Raw genomic sequence first — 18,762 nt, forward strand, 5'->3', positions numbered from 1 at the left:
GTGAACAAGTCCATGCCAAACGGACATCAATAATTGAGTAGATTCCTAGAAACACTAGATAAAACTTGAAGCCTCGCAGGTGTTTAGAGAAATTCGGTTACTGTGGTAGTGATTACCTAACTCAGTTCTCAGGAAAACAGTTTGGAATAGATACAAACCCACGAGAAGTTCCAAGGAAAATAATGGGGGGAATGAAAGTGTTTTGAAACTGGCAAAAAATATTTTTGAAATCATATAGAAAGACGAGGTAACCAGGTGCTATTGGCTCGAATTGGCTGTTTTCCAGAAGAATTGCAACAAGAGCTCCAAATGACATATTGCTGCCAGTTTCCCACTACTTTGGCTTTCAGATACAGAGCTGAAAACATTAGGAAATGTTTTTTTATAGAAATTAGATTGTCGCTACTGTTTACTTGCCTTGCACAGTGTGTCTATAAGCAATTGGTGATGAATTACTTGTCAGAATCATGGTTAAATTTATGGCTTAAAAAAATAAAGAACTCATCTCATGAGAAGTTTGCACTGTGAGGAAGCTGCCCCTCAAAATGCCTTTTTTCTCCCCACTTTTGCTATATAAACACCTTTGTGTAGAAGGCTGCTTGAACACGTGCCGAACCCAACACAGCCCCATCAGGCACTGCAGAATGTAACCACAACTTCTCTGAATCGGAGAACAGCCCTTTGCTGCTGCTTTCAGTCCAGCAGAAATTCATCAAGCAATTAAGATGGGACCCCAAATTGGCCATTTAAGCATGAATCCCTGAAGTTCTCACAATACTTACTGTCATGCCATACAGCGGAAGATGCCCGTGGACTTTAAACTGATTTGATGCTGTCAGGCCTCTACTTGTGTACAACAAGATATCGTTAAACTAAAAAGCAAGAATAAGCATTATTAGAATGATGTCGGCATGTATGTACGTGCAAAAAGAAATCAGAATGGTAAATATGGGAGAGCTAGCCAGTACTGGCCGATTATTTATATGCATGAAAACAAAATACTGGCTTTCACAATATTCCAGTACCTAGTATTAGCACCTGTCATTTTCCCTGCCTTCCTTCCCAGCTAGTCTCAGGCATGTTCCCCCAATTTTCCACTGGATAGCTTTTGATGCCTTCTAATATTTCCTTTGCGATCTCTGGGTCAGAACTAACAAGCCACAACAGCAGTGAAACCAGGTAGCACGTTTCACACTCTGCTGCGCTTTGAAGCTATCGAAGGTAAGTGTGTTTCACCTGTATTTTCTTCTGATTTGTGTGGAAAGATAAGCAAGCGTGCCTGAGAGAGGTGTGTCCAACTTAACTCTTACGAAGTAAGTGGCTATCTCCCGTATTCAGAAGGAAGCTGGGAGACCTGTTTTAAGGTAGATGGCTTCAGGTTAGAAATATCAAGGTGAAAAGACTTGAGTATCTCAACTTGTAGAGCTTCCTGCATGTAACAGCAGTTGTCGAAAGCATGTCAAATGACCGGCTGCATTTTGTTGCCATAAAACAAACGGCATATTTTCACTGTGCCACCTAGGTCAAAGGATGTTTTTCTCAAACCAGACAGTTGCATCAAGAAAATCATACTCTGTGGTGTGAAAGAGAGCTCTCACCACAGACGTCCACAATCCAATAGCAATAATTCACGAAGCTATGTGGATCAGCCACTAGAGGGGGATTTAATTTTGCCAATGATTACACACGTATTTGGAGTCCCAGAATACTGACCTGGGATTTTACCTCCAAAAAGATTCTGGTGCTTGAGACAGACCAAAGATTTATTTGACAGCGCGAGCAACTGACTTGAGAGTCTAGTCTCAACTTTTTAACATTTTATACAAGTATAATATCAAAGCATCATCTGGTAACAAAAATTGTGGTATGCAAGAAAATACGCACCGTATTCATTAGGCTTCCTCTTTAGTGCCTTTAAAGGCAGAGGATAATCCTACCCAGGTAGATTTAGCAGTTGTATCTTTGGCTCATTTAAAAGATTAAATGTCAAACACCTTGTAAAACCTAGCACACTCACAAGCTTTTCTACACACCCACTGTCTTCACCTTTTGCATACAAGAAGCCAAGGAAGTATTTTCCTGCCACACCGCATTGACTCTTTAATGTTTTGCCCTGTAACACTGGACTAGAATATCTATGCACTTTGCCGGGCATCCCAGTGCCCCGGCACCCAGGGGCTGAGCAGCAGCAGGATGGGGGGCCTGGGAGCAAGTTAGCTGGCCGGGAAGAGAAGAGAGGAGGAACCATCTGGTTCCATTGGCTCTTGTGGATCGGAGACCGCGTGGGATCACCGTAACCTGAAAACGCTGCGAGTGATGGTGGGAGGAGATAACCTTTCCTAGTGCAAGGGCTACAAAATGTATCTCCAGGTAAAGGCAGGTCCTTCAACATGCTGGGCACTCGTGGGCTGAAACTGGATGGTTTGTGGAGAAACGTGGCTCTGTAAATGTGTCCTGAGAGCATTATGTGGATTATCGTTCATATCACCAGGAGTTACTCTTCATCTTCTTTTCTGGACACGATCACTAACCCTGGCGCCACTTTTCATTTTATGACAACTCTGCTTTTATTTAAGACAATGTGCTAGGAGGTATTATTTTATCGTGATATTTACAGTGTCATATAAAAATAAATAGTTTTATCTTTGTAAGAAGCAGTTACAAAGAGAATATTGGGTTTGGACAGAATCATAAGTTCTTAACAACCAGCTACACAGGTGATGTGTTATGTTACCTTAAATAAGGCTGTTTAAAAATACTTACTGTAATTCACAATTCGAGTCTAACAGTATGCCTAATAGTTGCCTATAGTTACATTTAATTATACGCAGAAAAACTGTCTTCTTGCTTACCAGGAAGAACATCCTTTGCTGTAAACCTTTTCCAGACAACTTACTAAGACTGCCCAGTCTAATGAACTCCTGTGGGAAACAAATACAAAACAAATATGTACCTTCTGCAAAGATGATGATTTTTTATTATGCAAACATAAATATGACTACTTGCTCATAGGACTGACTTGTCTATCAGTCACCAAGACTTTCTATTTTCTTTATTAAACATGTTGAAAATCTTATTTATAGGATAATTTCTTTCCCTTTGTAATGGTCTTTAGGGTAAACTCCTTCATAGTCTTTCATTCATTTTAAGAAAATTCAGCTAAGCAAAATTTTCTTTACCTAACGTTGATTCCTTCAGACAGCTCCCTCTTTCATCAGTTTTGAATGAGTATTTTTCATGTTACAAATGATGTAAAAACTAACGGTAAGTTGGCCTGTATGTTATTGGTTAGCCACTGGCAAGCTTCTGTTGTGCATGTGGCATGCGCAGCTCTTCACCGAGGTGTAAAATCAGCTACACAAATCAACATCACCATCAGCAGCAGAAAAAGAAGGAAATTTGTCTGGCAGTGTGAGTTATCCTAGTAGCATCCATGTCATATAATACAGTACATTAATTCAGATCAAACTGTTTAAGAATGTTTAGGGATGGAATTATAGGAAAAGTAGCACATCTGAAACTTTCAAAACGCTGGATTTCCTGGGCTTACTGTGAACTATACCGTAACTCACCCTTCCACCTATCTGAGACCCATGAAAATATCATTTTTCAGTCACTCCCTCCAGCTTCTGCCAAGAGGTTTATATTTATTTATTACAGTCTTTTGAAGGTCATTCTACTCACAGTTGTGCATGCAAGGGGCACAAAAAGCATCAGAATCACCTGCAGCTTAGCAATGAACTGGCTGTCGAAGATTAATCTGTTCAGAGACAGACTCCGGTCGCCTTAGGGTTGCTGTCATGTGTCCAGTCCCCCTACCCGCATTGCGTAGGGACTAACTAAGGGGTGGAAAAAGTGGCTAGAGGTGGTTATCCCTATATCGCGGTAAGCTCATGCTACCAGAGAGGCCGCTGGAAGCTGTTGTTGGCCGCCAAAGAACATTAATCATAATTACTATTTATACAGTACCACCTAATGGTCATTAGCAGGCTTAGCACCACCACGGCAAGCGCCGTGTGAACGCACGAATCAAGAGCTGCAGGTCATTGCAATCCGCAAGCACAGCCGACGACAGGATGTTTTAATGTCCAATACAGGAACCAGCCCAGTGGCAGCAGAGAGTCTGGGACAACGTGAAGAGGATGGTTACCTACAGCCTCCTCTAGGACAGCTGAATCACTGGCCTAACGTGAGACTTCTCTGAGACGTGGAGTTCAACCACCTTTGTGACAGTACTGCACTGGGGCAGGGACTTCAGCCGCTGAGCCAGAAAAGCGGCCAAAGGGCTGGAAGCAGCAACATCTTGGGCATGTGCCAGAGCGTGGTGACCAATGCTTTTTGCCTTGGCAGGCGAACAACCTTTGCCCCCCGTCTGCCTTTTTCGTGAACTTCCTAGGAGAGGAAGACTGCTCGGTCTTTAAATAGAATAGGGTAGCAGAAACAACCGATGACAGCGTTTAATTTCATGTGATAGAGAGATACACAGGCTGTGAAATGTCCTGAGGGGCTTGCCAAGGAAGTGAACGGTCTGTGGATCACTGGAAGGAGGCATGAGCCGTGACAGCTGCTTGGGAGACAGGGAAGAGGCCAAGTGAGGAAGTGGGGAACAGCCACAAATCGAGAAATACCCGTGCTCAGTGCTGCCTTCCCAATGGCACATCAACTTCAAATCCCTTTTTCTAAACGTTTGAATCCTTAAATGAACTAGACCCTAGAGAGCTCAGCAAGCCGCCTCTCTGCCACAACCCCGCTGTGGCAGCAGACACGGACACTGCCTGGCAAGCAGACCCCAGGCTGCGGCTCTCGGGGAGCGGTGGTCCGGCCAGCCTGCAGGAGCGCGTCAGGGCTGGATGGCCGGGCTGCAGGGCAAGTTCAAGCACTGCCATATTTGTAGGTCAATGCAAAACTCATCTTTTTTTCCAAGCTGTTTCCCAGAAATGCATAAAGGGCGAGAACAGTCTAGCAATGCATTTCCCCCGGCATTTCAGTTGCCGCAAGTACCGTTTTTGTGTATTACACACAAAAGTCAGGGGAGTGGGGAGAAAATTACTTCAACAACAGACAACTCTCAAGTTTGCACGCACAGGTATGTGCACACAGAAAAGTAAAAAAGGCTACAAATACTACCCTGAGGCTCATTTATTCTGAAATAAGCCTCCGTTTTTAAAAAAGCATGACAAGTGAGAAAGAGATATTTTTATAACACAATTAAAAGTGTTTACTTAAGGCAACGCTGGCTCAGAAATTATTGCCTAACATCACATGTAGACTAAAGAGACTGCTTGTCCCCAGGGCCATGATGCCTTCAAAGCTAGGCATCGTAAAAGGGCTGAAGGTCCTCCAGCACAAATGTCGTACTTTCCTTTAATCTGCTATGCTCTAGCATCGAGGGTTGGAAAAAAAAATTAAGGGCAGCAAGAAATGAGGAAATGTGCAATTGCTCAAGCTCTGAACACTGTGATAAATATTACATTTTTACTGCCTCTGTTGTAATAGATATTTGGAATTGCCTACAACCATCTAAATCTATACATAAGATAAACCTAATAAAATCAGTAAAAAGGTGATAAAGATGATTGCTTCTTCCCACTTCAAAGGCTCCTGTTTTCTATGGTATTATTATGTTTACATTTGATAGTTTTTCATGAGAGAAAAAGGTTCATATGAGGAAAGGCAATTTCACAGCTGCTCCTAAGAAACAGGTTTCTAAAACATACCTAATGCTTTGAAATTGTATCAGACCTTTATCACAACTCTGCTACTTACCCTTCCTGGGATCACCAGATTGTCTATGCCTATCAAGTCTTTCTTGAGTTCATGCAGCTTCTGGAAGTTCTCCATCTTTATCATATTGCCATGGAGCTGAGCCACCATTTCAGAAATCTCAGCCAAAGCAGCTAGATGGACAAAACCATAAAATGCGTATTAAAAACTTAGAAGAATGTTCAAAAAGAAAGATGGCTTTTGTCTGCAGCACCCAGCTCAAGAACATCACCTTCCTTGTGTTACCCTTTTCCCTCACAGTGTAAACCCACACGGGCAGACTAAAAACAGCACCAACTCTGGACATCATCTTACTGAGGACAGAGCGTTGTAATGAAGAGACAGTCTATTTCCTCAACCAAAAGTTTGCTCTATTTTAGCCACAAAAAACTTTGCAGGAATACTTGAGTCAATTCAGAGCACCAATGAATGGGTTCTCCTAAAGGATTTCATTTCCTACATCTCCAATTAATCTAGGGATCTTCTATATGCTTGAAAAAAATGCTTTTTTTCCCCAGCCTGCAACACACTGGGTCAGGTCCATATTTGAAAACACCAGGAAGTGGCAGTGTCATTTATTGTATCATCTCAGACAGTAAACCCGGTAATCCTGAGGTTTGTCCTCAGTCCCAGCAATGAGAACAGCTGGAAGGGCTGCATGTTGCTGACTTGCATCACGGCTCTACTTCATTCTCTCCAAAGACACTGCCAACAACGAATGACCTAACACCTGGGCATGCTTTTCCTAAGGAAAATCTCCATTGTTGAAGGGGATTTTTGCTGTGTGAAGAAGGATCAGGTGGGATACAGGAGGAGGCAGGCACTACAAAGTCCCACTCTGCAGCAGCAGAAGCCAAACCAAGTGCAGGCTGCTGCCCATTTGCTTCCCGTATCTTGTCTTTTTGCTGTGCTAACAAGGCAGTAGGTCAACCCGGGGAACTAAGCTGAAAATCACTTCACCACTTGATGTTTTCTGGGGGACCAGCTCGTGGACTGGCTCCCTGTGCCACCATGTATATGAGCACCAACCTTGATACACCTAAACGGACGGGCAGTCTCTGAATGGGCCAAAGACCCTGATTGACTGACTTTAGTGCTAGAAGAGCAGTTACAGCCACTTGTGTTAAAAAAAATACAGCCAAGGGAACAGTAACAGTGGTTCTTTCTTCTTAACATCATTGCTTAGTGCACAGTTCATCCACTTGTTAGTGGGAGACCTGTGCTCTTCGCTGGGATTCACATCCGCATCTCCCATTTTTTTTGCTTCCTTTACACTCTGACCTTTAGCAAAAATCTGCAAACACCTTAGGAAGAGACTGATCCCAGAGTGATGGTGTCCCCGAGTCATACTGTCCTGCTCATGCTCTCTTATTTTCACCACTGAATCCTGTGTTCGTATCCATTTCAAAAGTGGAGCAGGAATCAAACCTTGATGGCTGCTGCACTCTCTGGGGAGGTGGGAATGGACACATCATCATCATCATCATCTAGCCTTGGCTAAAAGAAATGAAGGCACTACTCGCTGCATTCCTTGAGATCATTCAGGCAGTAGCTATGTTTAGGCAAACATCTGTGTCACGCAGCACTTCACTGCCACAGACCTCTGTGGCACTTCCTATTGCTACAGGTCAAGTTACCTCTGCATTTTGTGCGTTGCCTGCTGTGGGTCTCATTGCATGGCATCTAAGGGAACTTAGCCAGCTAACTCCTTACAGCTGGGAGCAGTCATGCCAAGCATTGCTCCCTCCCCAAGTCCTTCTGTGGATCTGCGCTGAGTGCTAACTGTATAGATAACAGTTATCTTTAAATGTAGATAGCTTACAACGGGGGTGGGGGACGGGGGTAAGGAAGGAGGACAAAAAAAAAATAGCAGGCAGTGAGTTCAAACTACAGGAGGAAAATTTCTTCACATTTGGAAAAAACCCCATGTTGGCAGCTTTGAGTTCCTGAAACAAATCATGGAAACGGTAATAGAGCAAACTGTATGTCTGGAAAAAAGACAAATAACACTTAAAGATACAATAACAGCAGCCATACTGGGTCAGACCAAGGGTTCACCTGGGCCAATATTCTGTGTTCCTAGCGGATCTCTAGGGAAAGCTAGGAACAAGACAAGCACATATGGTATGTTTCCTGTGCTCTCTCCCAATCTCCCCACTGTTTTCAGTTCAAGCGACTTCCTGAACTGTGTGTCATTTCTGTGTGTTTAATAACCCCCAACAGATTGCTCTTCCAAGTACTTGTCTAGACTGTGGCATAATGTGTGTACAAGAGCAACCTTAACCCTACCATTTCTGGTCTTCTGAGTGCTTGATGTTGCAACTCAATCCTCTTTCAACATAGGCTTAAAAAAATTTTTTTTTTTTTTTTTGTCCAGCCATGCACCTCTAATGGATTTGGATGCCATTCCCCAGCTCCAGGAATTGGTGTCTTTTCTCTTACTTACCTCTCGAATCCCTGAAGTCTACGTGGCTTGGTGGGTAGTGTTTGCAAAGCCTCTCCATTATCTGCTTGTAGTGCATAAGCCTGTGTAAAGGTCTGAGAAGGAAGGTATTGAGAGGCAAGTAGCAGACTTTCTGTAGCTCAAAATCCCTGCAAAAGGTCTCCAGCTTGCGAGAGTTCTTGATCCCGTTCTCCAACTCCATTAAAATCTCATTGTGCTTCCACAGGTGAATTGTCAGTTGCTTATATGCATAAAGAAAAGAGCATGTGATAGAGCTATTAGCGATCACTGAGACATGACTCAGCCCAAACCTATTCCAATAAAAAAATCCAAATAGCACAGCATTTGGGATTTTGCAAACAAAATCACTGTGCAACACACGGTTCTGATATTCACTTGAAAAGGAGAAATGGCATTACTCGTTTGAAGTACACACTCCCTCCCCCTCTGCATTCCCTGTGAAACAAAAGTACATGAGTCAACAAAACTAAGTCTGATATCAGTGAGAAATCCAAAGGCAAGGAGATTACACGAATATAGCTCATGCAAGTAGGTGCAACAGGGAGAGAGCTAGACAATGCGAATGCAGAGCTAGGAAACAAAATGGGATTTTCTAGGAGGATGAAGGGATTTAATTGCCCCAGTTCCCTTAGGTGCTTCTGGGGAACTGAGATGCAGGCAAATGGACTTCTAGCTTCTGCTCCCCTGTTATTAACGAGAAGTTGCATCTCCTGGGAATCTGAACAAACGCAAAAATAGAGGAGCTGTCCGACAGAAATGGGTATGTTAAGAGTTCTTCATCCTTGGATTACGTCCTCTTCTCCTTAGTGCAGTCTCTAAGATGATCCCGCTGGCAGCAGGGGAGTTATGCACCAGCAAGTGAATGAGGTTTGCATGAAATATGTAACTTCATTTAGGTCCCAGTATCCCAGGCATTCACGATTCCCATTTAAAACAATTCAGCAGTAGTTTTTTGACCAATTAACACCGGGGCTTCATTTGTGTTTTGGAAAAGGTAAACTGGTTCTTCAGGATGCACAGAGCTTCTCTGAGCAGCCAAATAAAGTCTCCCAGTACATGGCAGAATATTAACCAGCAACAAAAAGAAACTGAATGTGATGCTGAATGGACTTCAGAGGTCAGTTTGGCTTAATCTAAAGCTCGTGCTTTTTGACACATTTCCCATTGACTCCCTCTCTCCTGTGATTTGTGACATCCTTACCAGAAATATACCTTCCCTACAGCCAAGCCACTTCTTCTATACACTGCATATTCATTTTACAAGCCTGTAACTCAAGCAAAGACACAGCAGACCCTCTGGAATACTACGGAGGCTGCCCATTAATTACTTGCTCTTAACCTCTTTCCTATGTTAATTAAACAAGGAGTGTCAGTTTTCAGGTCTTTTAACAGGTCTTATGATAAATATGTAGAGTTTTAACTAACTTCATTATTTCCAGTGCAGTTCTTTAAGTCAAACTGGGCTTTGGCTCCTTCCTCCAAATATCTGTGCTTATCAGTGGTGGCGGTTGTCAAAGCAAAGAGAACAAAATCCTCTAACGGGAAAGGGAGAATGGCGAAGGTGAAAGCACACTGACAGGTCTAAGTTACAGTGAGGACTGTACGCTGCCATTAAACTAGTGCCACAGAAGGACCTGCAGACGATGAAGGACAGACAATTCAATGTTGCAAGGTACTAAGAACAGAAGCAGAGTCTGTCAGAAGCCGAGATTCCAAAAACTGTTTGTGAAAAGGTGCGTACTTCTTGAGAGCAGGGATGGAGGTAGAAAAGTCCCCCCTGCATTTCTTCCAATGCCTCTGAATTGTGTCTTGAGGGCAAAAAGCAGTTCCTGCTAAGTACATTGCAGAAAGGGTAAGGCCACCTTATTGGTGACAAAGCTGTCTGTGTTGGGGACTGTAAATCAAGATTTCTACATTCTCTTTTTCTGATTTGCTGTATAATCACTTGCACGTCACTTAACCTCTCTTCATCTCTCTCTGTCCTTCTTTAAGATATGCCTAGTACTAACTAACATCTCAGGAGAGCTGTAAAGATTGAACTGCCCTTTCCTCCAGCCAAGGACTCAAGGCTGCTCCATTTACTAACTGCAGAATGCCGAAGTGGCAATCACCAAGGAAAGATTTATCGGATATTTTCGAAAGCACTTTGAGATCCACATGCCGAAGGTGCAGTGCCATGTTTTGCCACACACTGACCTGGATGCATAGCTACATTAATAAGGTGAGCTGCGTGTTACCCATCCATGCTGTAAAAGTCCGTGGGGTTTTCACAGGCTCCCTTGCCTACCGTCCATGCTGTTTGTTCAGTAACACAGAGCATCAAAAATACTACTCTGGCCAGACTAAGAACAGGTGCAAAGTCTGCTGAACGTTACACCTAGATTTACACTTCATACATGTATTTTTGCTTTTAGCTTTAAAGGGATCAAAAGAAATTATTCACATTTATTCAAAAACCTTTCATCTAACTTGGCACCATAGTGCACAAATACAAGTTTCCCAAATCAAATCAATATCCAGGTTATGGTCACTACTCCTGCAATATCTGAACATGTACATTTGCATGCACAAGTAGGCACACTCGGCATCTGAACAGTCTCTTCAGCCATACAAATTCCGATGTTTTGCCTTCTTATTTGAAAGAAAAAAAGAACTGGAAATGAAATGTTCCTAACTTTTGTGTTCGTTATTCCTATATTTGGAGAGTGGACTGAGGAAAGGGGCTGGACAATTTAAAATCAGCTTGTGATTCTGAAATCTCAGGGCTCACCAAACGCTTGCTACTTCATCAAAGGAAACCTTTATAGCATAAGCCTTGATTACAATTGGCAAAAACCAGCACAAGTAGCAACATCATATGAAAATGAAAAGCATGCTAATGTTAATCCGTGTCAAAGCTTAATAGTTATAGAATCATTCCTACCTTCATACTCTGAATGTTCTTTAGCATAACATCTCCGATTCTTTGGTAATCTCCTTTAATGTGAGCATTAGAGCGGCCTTCCCTGTCAGCAACAGAAATATCACACGCTTCAGTCACGCAATAAAACCGCATAATCACTTATAAGCACAGAAAGGAACTCAATAGCTCATTTCTTTTAAAACCCTGACCCCCATGCTCCTTCGCTCGGGAGCGTGTGAGGACTCTTCCTGACGGGCATGTAATTCCCAGGTACAGTACACCTCTCACCCAGCCTGGCTTGCACTCCTAACAGCAGAGAGGGCAGGCACTTAACAGAAGCATTAGACTTTTAAAGAAAATTGCTAGCATTTTTAAACACGTCAGAGAAGGCTGGAAATGGCTTGAGAAAAAGGAAGACAACAAAATCCCAGGACAATATGTGGGCTTAGAGCAGAAGGATAATTCTGTTCAGAAACAAGGATTGCATGCTGGCACAGGACCTGCAGGTATTCCTCCTCTGAAAAGCTTTCTGCTTGTGCGAGGGACAGTGGGACCAAAAAAAAAATATCCATCTAGCATCTCGGTTTGACTCATAAGTGTTCCATACTGGCAGGAATTTTCTCTCAGTGTGTCACTTCTGGTATTAAAAATACAAACTGCTCCCTCCCACCCAGCCAGCTGCTCTTGGGTGGGTGCTCCGTTTGGGAGAAACCCAGCTCCTGATGAAAAAGATATTCCTGCTTCTAAACCCATGTGCGAGACAGGCAGGGATACCACACTCTGACTGAATCCAAACACATCTTTTAGAAAACACAGGAGAAAAAATCATGAATATAAGAACCTAACTGTTACGGATCTGTTCCAACCAAGTTAGGTTTTCAAAAGAAAATCACTAGGGGGGGTGTGGGGAGAAGCACTGTCCCCCTCCCCTTTCCAACTTCTAATACTGCATCCAAGTTTCCCACAGCATGGCTTTTTACGTGCTGTCCTCAATTTTTAAAATTCAGTTCAACTTCCACATCTGAGTATTGGGCGACAGATCCAGTCCTGGTGTGAGCAACTGCAATTCAGCCAAAGAAATGCACTACACCTTGGAAGTGGACGGAAATACAATCAAGCTCTAAATGAACCCAAGGATAACAGGACCTCTGTTTTGTGTTCCTGCTGAATGGATATATTGTTTTTCACCCACTTGCAGCAGTTCACACTTTTAAGAAAATTCTGTGTGCAGTGAAGGAAGAAGTGGACAACCAGGTGGTAAATCTCTCCGTTCCTTAGTACCAGCAATTTAGCCAGAGAGGTCCCACGCTCACCAAATCGTAGAGGATGCAGCTGTTTTTAGGAATATACTTTCACTGGTAAGACACACAGATTTTTTTTTTTTTAAATCCATATTATTACATGAATAGATGCATATTCAGACATATATTTTGTTTTTTAACGTTAAACATGGTTATGTTCATGCTGGATAATCTCTCTGCATGCTTTTCTAACTGGGAAATGTGGAGGGCACAGCTTATGAATACCACACAGTAACATCTCCTATTTTATCCTTCAACAGACAAAGAGACTCAGCTGATATAAACAAGGGATTGCTCCATGTTAATTTTAACAATATCCAATTTCATAGGCTGTCTTTAATTATTTCCTATTGTGCTAAGTCTCCCAGGCACTCACATGCCTATTTAAGCAAGAAAAATACAGTTCTCAACAAGATTTTTTATGTTTTTTCTGGATCCAAAGGTCACACTGGGGTAGGAAGTTGGGTTGTGTCAATGGTAACTTTAATTAGCATCGCCATTTTTGCAAAAGCACTACATTCTATAAACACTGCCATAGTCAAAACATGCCCGAGAAATGGCCTATATTGCAAGGATCAGCAGAGGTATGTACAGACATTACAAGACTACAGTGTCCACAGCACCTGAGGATAAAAGTCCAACTTCTCTCTCCAGGAAGCCTCTGTCTCTCAAGTCATCTCCCCCCTGTGCTGTTCCCTGCCTTTCCCTTCCCCCATCCCCTATCCATCCAGCAGCTCTCCCCACTGAGATTTCCTCTGAGAGGTTGTAAATAAACCTTGCCAGCCACTAAAGCTCTGCTTAAAGTGGTGCATATCAAAGTGCCCCCGGCTGAAAACCACAACCATTTGAAGTCCAAGGCAGTAGCACCGCACCGGCAGGAAGCAAGGGAAAGTCACACTCCACCCGTGCAGCCAGCATGCAGCATCCCATCCCAAATGGTTCACGCTGCGCTGTTGCACACAATCCCAGAAATGTCAAAGCCCGATGAATTTGTGCTGCTGCCAGTAAACGACATGGTATTCAGTAATTATCTCTAGAAGAATTCTTGCTTTATGTGTTATTCTCTCACTTTCTGGCATTGCCTGGATCCTTTTTTATGTCTCTACATTTGATTTAATCTAATGGACTTCAGCACTTCGGTACCTTTCCGATTTACTGCCAAGATAAATATTAAGTACATCATTACAGACTGCTATTTCTAAATAGAAATTACTTTTCTGATCTCAAGGCTACAATACAGGTTGGCTGGAATACTTGTTGCAAGTTTCTTATCTACTAGCTAGCCACTCGAAGGCTGACCCCAAGCCTACAGAAGTCATAGTGAGTGCTTCCACTGACTTTGTGAACTTCAGCTAATATTTAGTGCAGTTGTTCATTGACCAGTCAGGTCCTTAGTTCCTAAAAGTTGACCCCCCTGGTCCCTCTTCAGCACAGCCAGCACTGACAGCTTGCACAGCATCTCATCACATCAGTCACAGGCAAAGCACCAGGAACATTCCCCTTCATCGGCTTTGGCCGCAGACTGGTCCAAGGCTTTTTTTAAAACAGCCTGAGGGCTTTCAAATCTTACTCTGCATCTTGGCAGAGTGGCAAAGAGGGAGAGAAGGGGGTTCCCCAAAAGCAACAGCCTCTCTCCAGCTGCTGGCTGAACAGCGAAGAGCTGAATCGTACCAGAGCCCTCAGCCCAGGCTGACAGAAATACTAACCTGTACTGTAGGCAGATGCGTACTGCTGGAAGAAATAAAACCCTAAGAAAATCCAGAAATGTGATGGCCAGGTATTGTTTCAGCCATTCTCCCTGCTTTGGGTCTCTATTTCCATGTAAGTGCCACCTCTAACAACAGAGGTGATTTTCCCACTGGGGATGGTGCATACGTGTGTAGACTGTGAGGTGGAGCAGAGGGGCAGGGAAAGCTGAAGCCAGGCGTAGGGGAACACGACGGCTTCACATCTGCCTCCTGAATCCCATCCTCCACTCCACCCCAGCTCTCTGCTGGGACTCCACAGTAACCCCTACACTACACTGCCCTCTTCCCCAGCTCCTCAACACGCAAATCCCAAGTAAACAAGAAGAAAAGAAACCCCAAGAAAAGAGCATCCAAACACACAGAATATTAAAATTAAAAACCAAACACCTGATCCATCAGATGGTGCCTTACTGCTTCAACAGCCCAAAGCACAGCAGCTGAGAAGAGAGCTCTCCCTGTGGTGTATGTTTTGAATAACAACACTCAGCTTGCTGGTGGGGGAAGAAGCTGCTCATTTGTTGTGTGTTGATGGCTAAATTGTTCTTCTTACTCCTTGTTTTCATGGGTCACTGTTTGGACATGATATCTATCTGCCGGTGACAAGGGACAGAGCTCAGGGACTAGGTTCTTACAAATTTTCATCAGGAGCTGATTTATGACCCCCAGCTCCACAGAAGATGTAGGAGCAGCTTGCCCCACACATCATGTGCCACCACTCCACTGACATTGTGTGGGGAGGTCTAAAGCCACTGAAAACCATGCTGAATAGTGGAGACTCTATAATTCTACAAATAGTGGAGATATTATTCTACAATAAGCTCATTTCCCATTTTTCTCCAGATAGTCCCTTCCTTTCTACAGTAATGAAAGTGTACAATTGCAAGCAAAGAGGAGGAGACCCACTTTTATACCTGATAAGAAACTCAGACACTACCTTATATATTACTAAAAATGGCCACCAGCTCGACTTACAGGGACTACGCAAGCAGCTATGTTGGATTTTCAAATTACATAAACTTCTCGGTGTGCATCACTGAAAAATGAATGGAAAGAAATCTCAAGTCAGCCCATACTATCCTCAATCATCCAGGAATGGTAGTAGAAGGAACAGAAATTTGATGGGGATGGTGGGAAGGCAAAGAAGGAGAGAAAGATATCTCAACAGAGATTTTTTTCCCAGGTGAACATAAAAAACTTTGATTGCAGCCCTTCAACTGCAGGAAAAAAAAAACCCAATTGCAGCAAATGGTATTTACAGTGTGTGACCTTCTGTTATATGCTCAGGAACAGCATCTCCCTCCTGGATGCTGTAGCTCGTCTTTGAGCACTTAAGACACTTTTGACTTTTTAAGAGTATTATTAATGAAAGTTCTAATATTAAGAAATGCCTTAAACATTCCCCATTACAACTGCCTTTTAAATAAGAGGAACATTTTGTAACTGGAAAAGAAGAGTCGATAAAAGCAAAACACCCTCTTCCTTGCTCACACCCTGCTGTTACACAGTGCCTCTTACTGCCCTGCCCACTCCAGCAAACGCTGCAGCTGTCCTTTCCGGGGTATGCAATGTACTGCTGAAGCGACCACAGCTTCCCAGGGTCCCACCAAGGCTTCAGGGAGCGCGCACACATTTAAAGACTGGGCTGGCTATCCCTGTTGTGGGAGAAACCCGATCCACAGCAAGCATGCATCAGTAATGCTTTTAAACGGTAAGAGATCAGAGCAAGTAACACCATTGCATGGAAATATACTGAAAACATGACATTTCATACCTTGCCGCGGCACCTCCTCAGAGGTGATCCTGTGCGCATCCCGCCTGGGAGAGCCACAGAGATGAATGTAACGTGGCTCTGGGTGTGACTAATGGATCCTGGACAAGCTATTTCCCTCCCACCATTTCAAATTCATTTGGGTGTAGCATGGCTCTAATCACCAGAAGTACCCAAAAGTGACTTCAGCAATGCAAACCGTCCTCTCAAAAGCAAGCGCAATGCACTGGCACCGAGCCCCTCTTAATGTCTTTGTCTCAGGAGTCCACACTGCGTGACTCCGAGGTTTACACCACAAATACGTACTTCATTTCTGTACATAGGACAAAGACACTTTGGAAACTGTCCTCTTCATCCCTCTTCACCAGGCATGCAGAACCAGCTGAATAGTCAGCACTTGTGCATTTGAGAAGGCAGATAAGGACCGCTATCTTGTTTATATAAATTGTTTATCAGGCTGTTCTTCCTGATGGCAAGTACTACTTCCCAAACAAAAAATGGTTAATAAATCAACATTTAGCCCATCTCCCTACACCTCCCTGAGTGCTTTTTATTACAGGTTTTCAAACTGGCCTCCATGAATCCTGATTGAGCCTTCTCCTTTCATATGCTAAGATCTAAGAGCTTTTTTTTCACAAATTACCAGCCGCACACTTCTCAGCCACATCTGGTAGTACTGAGTAGCAGCTTTCCTCAGAAGTGCCTGTGAATTGGGAGTCAAATTACCGGCTTCCCTGGGAGAAGGTAAGTCCGCCTGCATTTCTGGGAAGTACATAATGCTTTTTCTTCCTAGCACATGGATAAGGCCCAAAATGCAGATTCATACTACCTGATAGGGCTTCCTAGGGCAGAAATGGCTATCCTGGCTTGCTCTAGCATTGCTCTCTGCAATGCTTAGCGGTCGACCAAGGGGGGAAATTTATGGTTCTCCATTTGCCACCTTCTGTCAGAATTTACAGAAACGTTTGGAAACTTGTAATACAAACATTTAAAGGGCTGTGGGAAGATAAGCTCTATTTTTTTGGCTGGAAAATGGTGCTTGTGGCCCAAATGAATAGCCTATTAAACAGCTTAGATAAATGAAGGAGCAAAACCTAACTGACTTCTCAGATTCAACTGGCCAGATGTTAATGGAGCATGTCATGCTCTGCCTGCACTGCCCACACCTCTTCCTCCTTGCCATAAAATCTCTCAGGCCCTGGGAAATAGGAGCCAACTTTAAGTCACTGAGATATTCCTCCCATATTTTCTCCCAGCAGAAAGGGCTGGGAAGTCCTGGCCCTTCACCTAAAGCCTTGCTAAGGAGCAACCTAGACGAGTCCTGGTAGCCAGGACCTGGGTGCCGGACGCACCTCTCCTGGCCCTTGCTAAGAGGACAGCCTGACGTGCACTGTTCCCTCTCCCACCTCAGGCAGCTTCCTGCTCTTTTCCCCTCCTCCTCCCTTGCTGTGCGAGGGGGCAGAGCCCCATGCCTGCCTGCTGCCTGCCTGCATCCACCAAAGGTCATCCTTCCTCTCCTCAAACCACAGGGCCTCTAGTGGGGTATTTTCGCTTGGTGCCAGGAACATGGTCAATCTCGTGAACAGAGGGCTCAGCACAGTCAGGGCAACCGATAGGATTCATGGGCTGCTTCACCGACCCAGCAACAGCACAGGCAGGGCAGAAACATTGACCAGATCTTAGGATGCTGTGCAATCAGTTTCATGGCCAGAAAGAAACTCTGGCTGTGAAAAATGCAGCAACTTCCTATATTCTGCAGTTGGCTATTGGTGTCAGCATCGTTCTATCAATTCACGTCTTGTTAAAAACTTTCTCACTATGCACTAGACACTGAGATCTGCTGCTCTTAGGAAACACAGTACTAAAGAGAAAAATGGGTGAATTGTGTAAAGAAACAAATCAGACCTGCCAGAATCTGTAACTGGGTCAAAAGGATACCAGCCCTTAAAATGTTCAGTAGCAAACAGTCTGCCTCTGATGGCAGATTCAAACAGTTCAGAAGCCTTCGAGCAAGCCAGGAATGCTTTTAATAATGTGCACAACCTGAGCTGCTTTGAGCCAAATACTAAAAGTCTATAGATGTTTGAACAAATTAAAAGCACAGAGCCGTCTGACAATTGTTACGTGCAATCCTCCCCTGGCTTTGCTCTCCTCACAGCTCTTTTGCAGAGCATCAGCTTCAATGTGATCCAAGTCCTAAGAGACCAGGGAATGGCCTCCCGTAAGAGCTCCCAACATGCAGCACAAAGGTTTGAAACAAACTTTAGACAAACACACTGATGTCTAGGCAGAGTGAGCAGGCTGAACTGCACTTTAGGTTGATAAAACCCAGTATCCTACTCACTAGGGGAACACAGATGACTGGTTGCGGGAGGCTCTTCCTCTCGGACAAGCTCCCACAACACACCTGAGTAGCTAGGGGCCTCCAGTAGCTTGATGAATTCCACAACCCTTTCATTCAAAGGCCCTTTTTTGTAGGACTTGCCATCCTCTGACGAATGCAGAACACGCTCATGTCTCAGGACAAGCGTCCCACCTTCCTCCCCCCTCCACCCACCTGGAAATTTAAAAAAGCTGACATAGAAGAGTCAGATTTAAATGAGTTGGCTTGAACCCTGCCCACACCTGCCTGCAGCAGTGCCACCGGCTCAGCCAGACCCGTGACGAACTGTGCAGCTGATGTAGAGGCTCTGCGCCGGGGTGGTGAATAGAGCCACGCTGGCTTAAAACCACCCGGGGCCAAAAACATAGGTACAATCATGACAGTATGGACATTGAGCTAGGTGACCTTGACCACACTGATGAAGAAATTCCCT

The 18,762-nt window shown here is 44.0% G+C and overlaps 1 protein-coding gene across 5 annotated transcripts in view; it reads right to left on the reverse strand.

Moving 5' to 3' along the window:
* FARP1 (FERM, ARH/RhoGEF and pleckstrin domain protein 1) overlaps positions 1–18,762 on the reverse strand; it is a 215,737-nt gene that overhangs the window by 7,433 nt on the left and 189,542 nt on the right. For all 5 annotated transcript variants that reach the window (XM_076361931.1, XM_076361921.1, XM_076361913.1 and 2 more), the window contains 5 exons: positions 11,151–11,232; positions 8,210–8,447; positions 5,767–5,897; positions 2,853–2,921; positions 783–872 (listed from right to left, as the gene is read on the reverse strand). In XM_076361931.1, coding sequence (XP_076218046.1) covers positions 783–872; positions 2,853–2,921; positions 5,767–5,897; positions 8,210–8,447; positions 11,151–11,232 — 610 coding nt within the window. The remainder of the gene's footprint in view (positions 1–782; positions 873–2,852; positions 2,922–5,766; positions 5,898–8,209; positions 8,448–11,150; positions 11,233–18,762) is intronic.

This window comes from Aptenodytes patagonicus, chromosome 1 (assembly GCF_965638725.1).
Source record: "Aptenodytes patagonicus chromosome 1, bAptPat1.pri.cur, whole genome shotgun sequence".
NCBI classification, from domain to species: domain Eukaryota; kingdom Metazoa; phylum Chordata; class Aves; order Sphenisciformes; family Spheniscidae; genus Aptenodytes; species Aptenodytes patagonicus.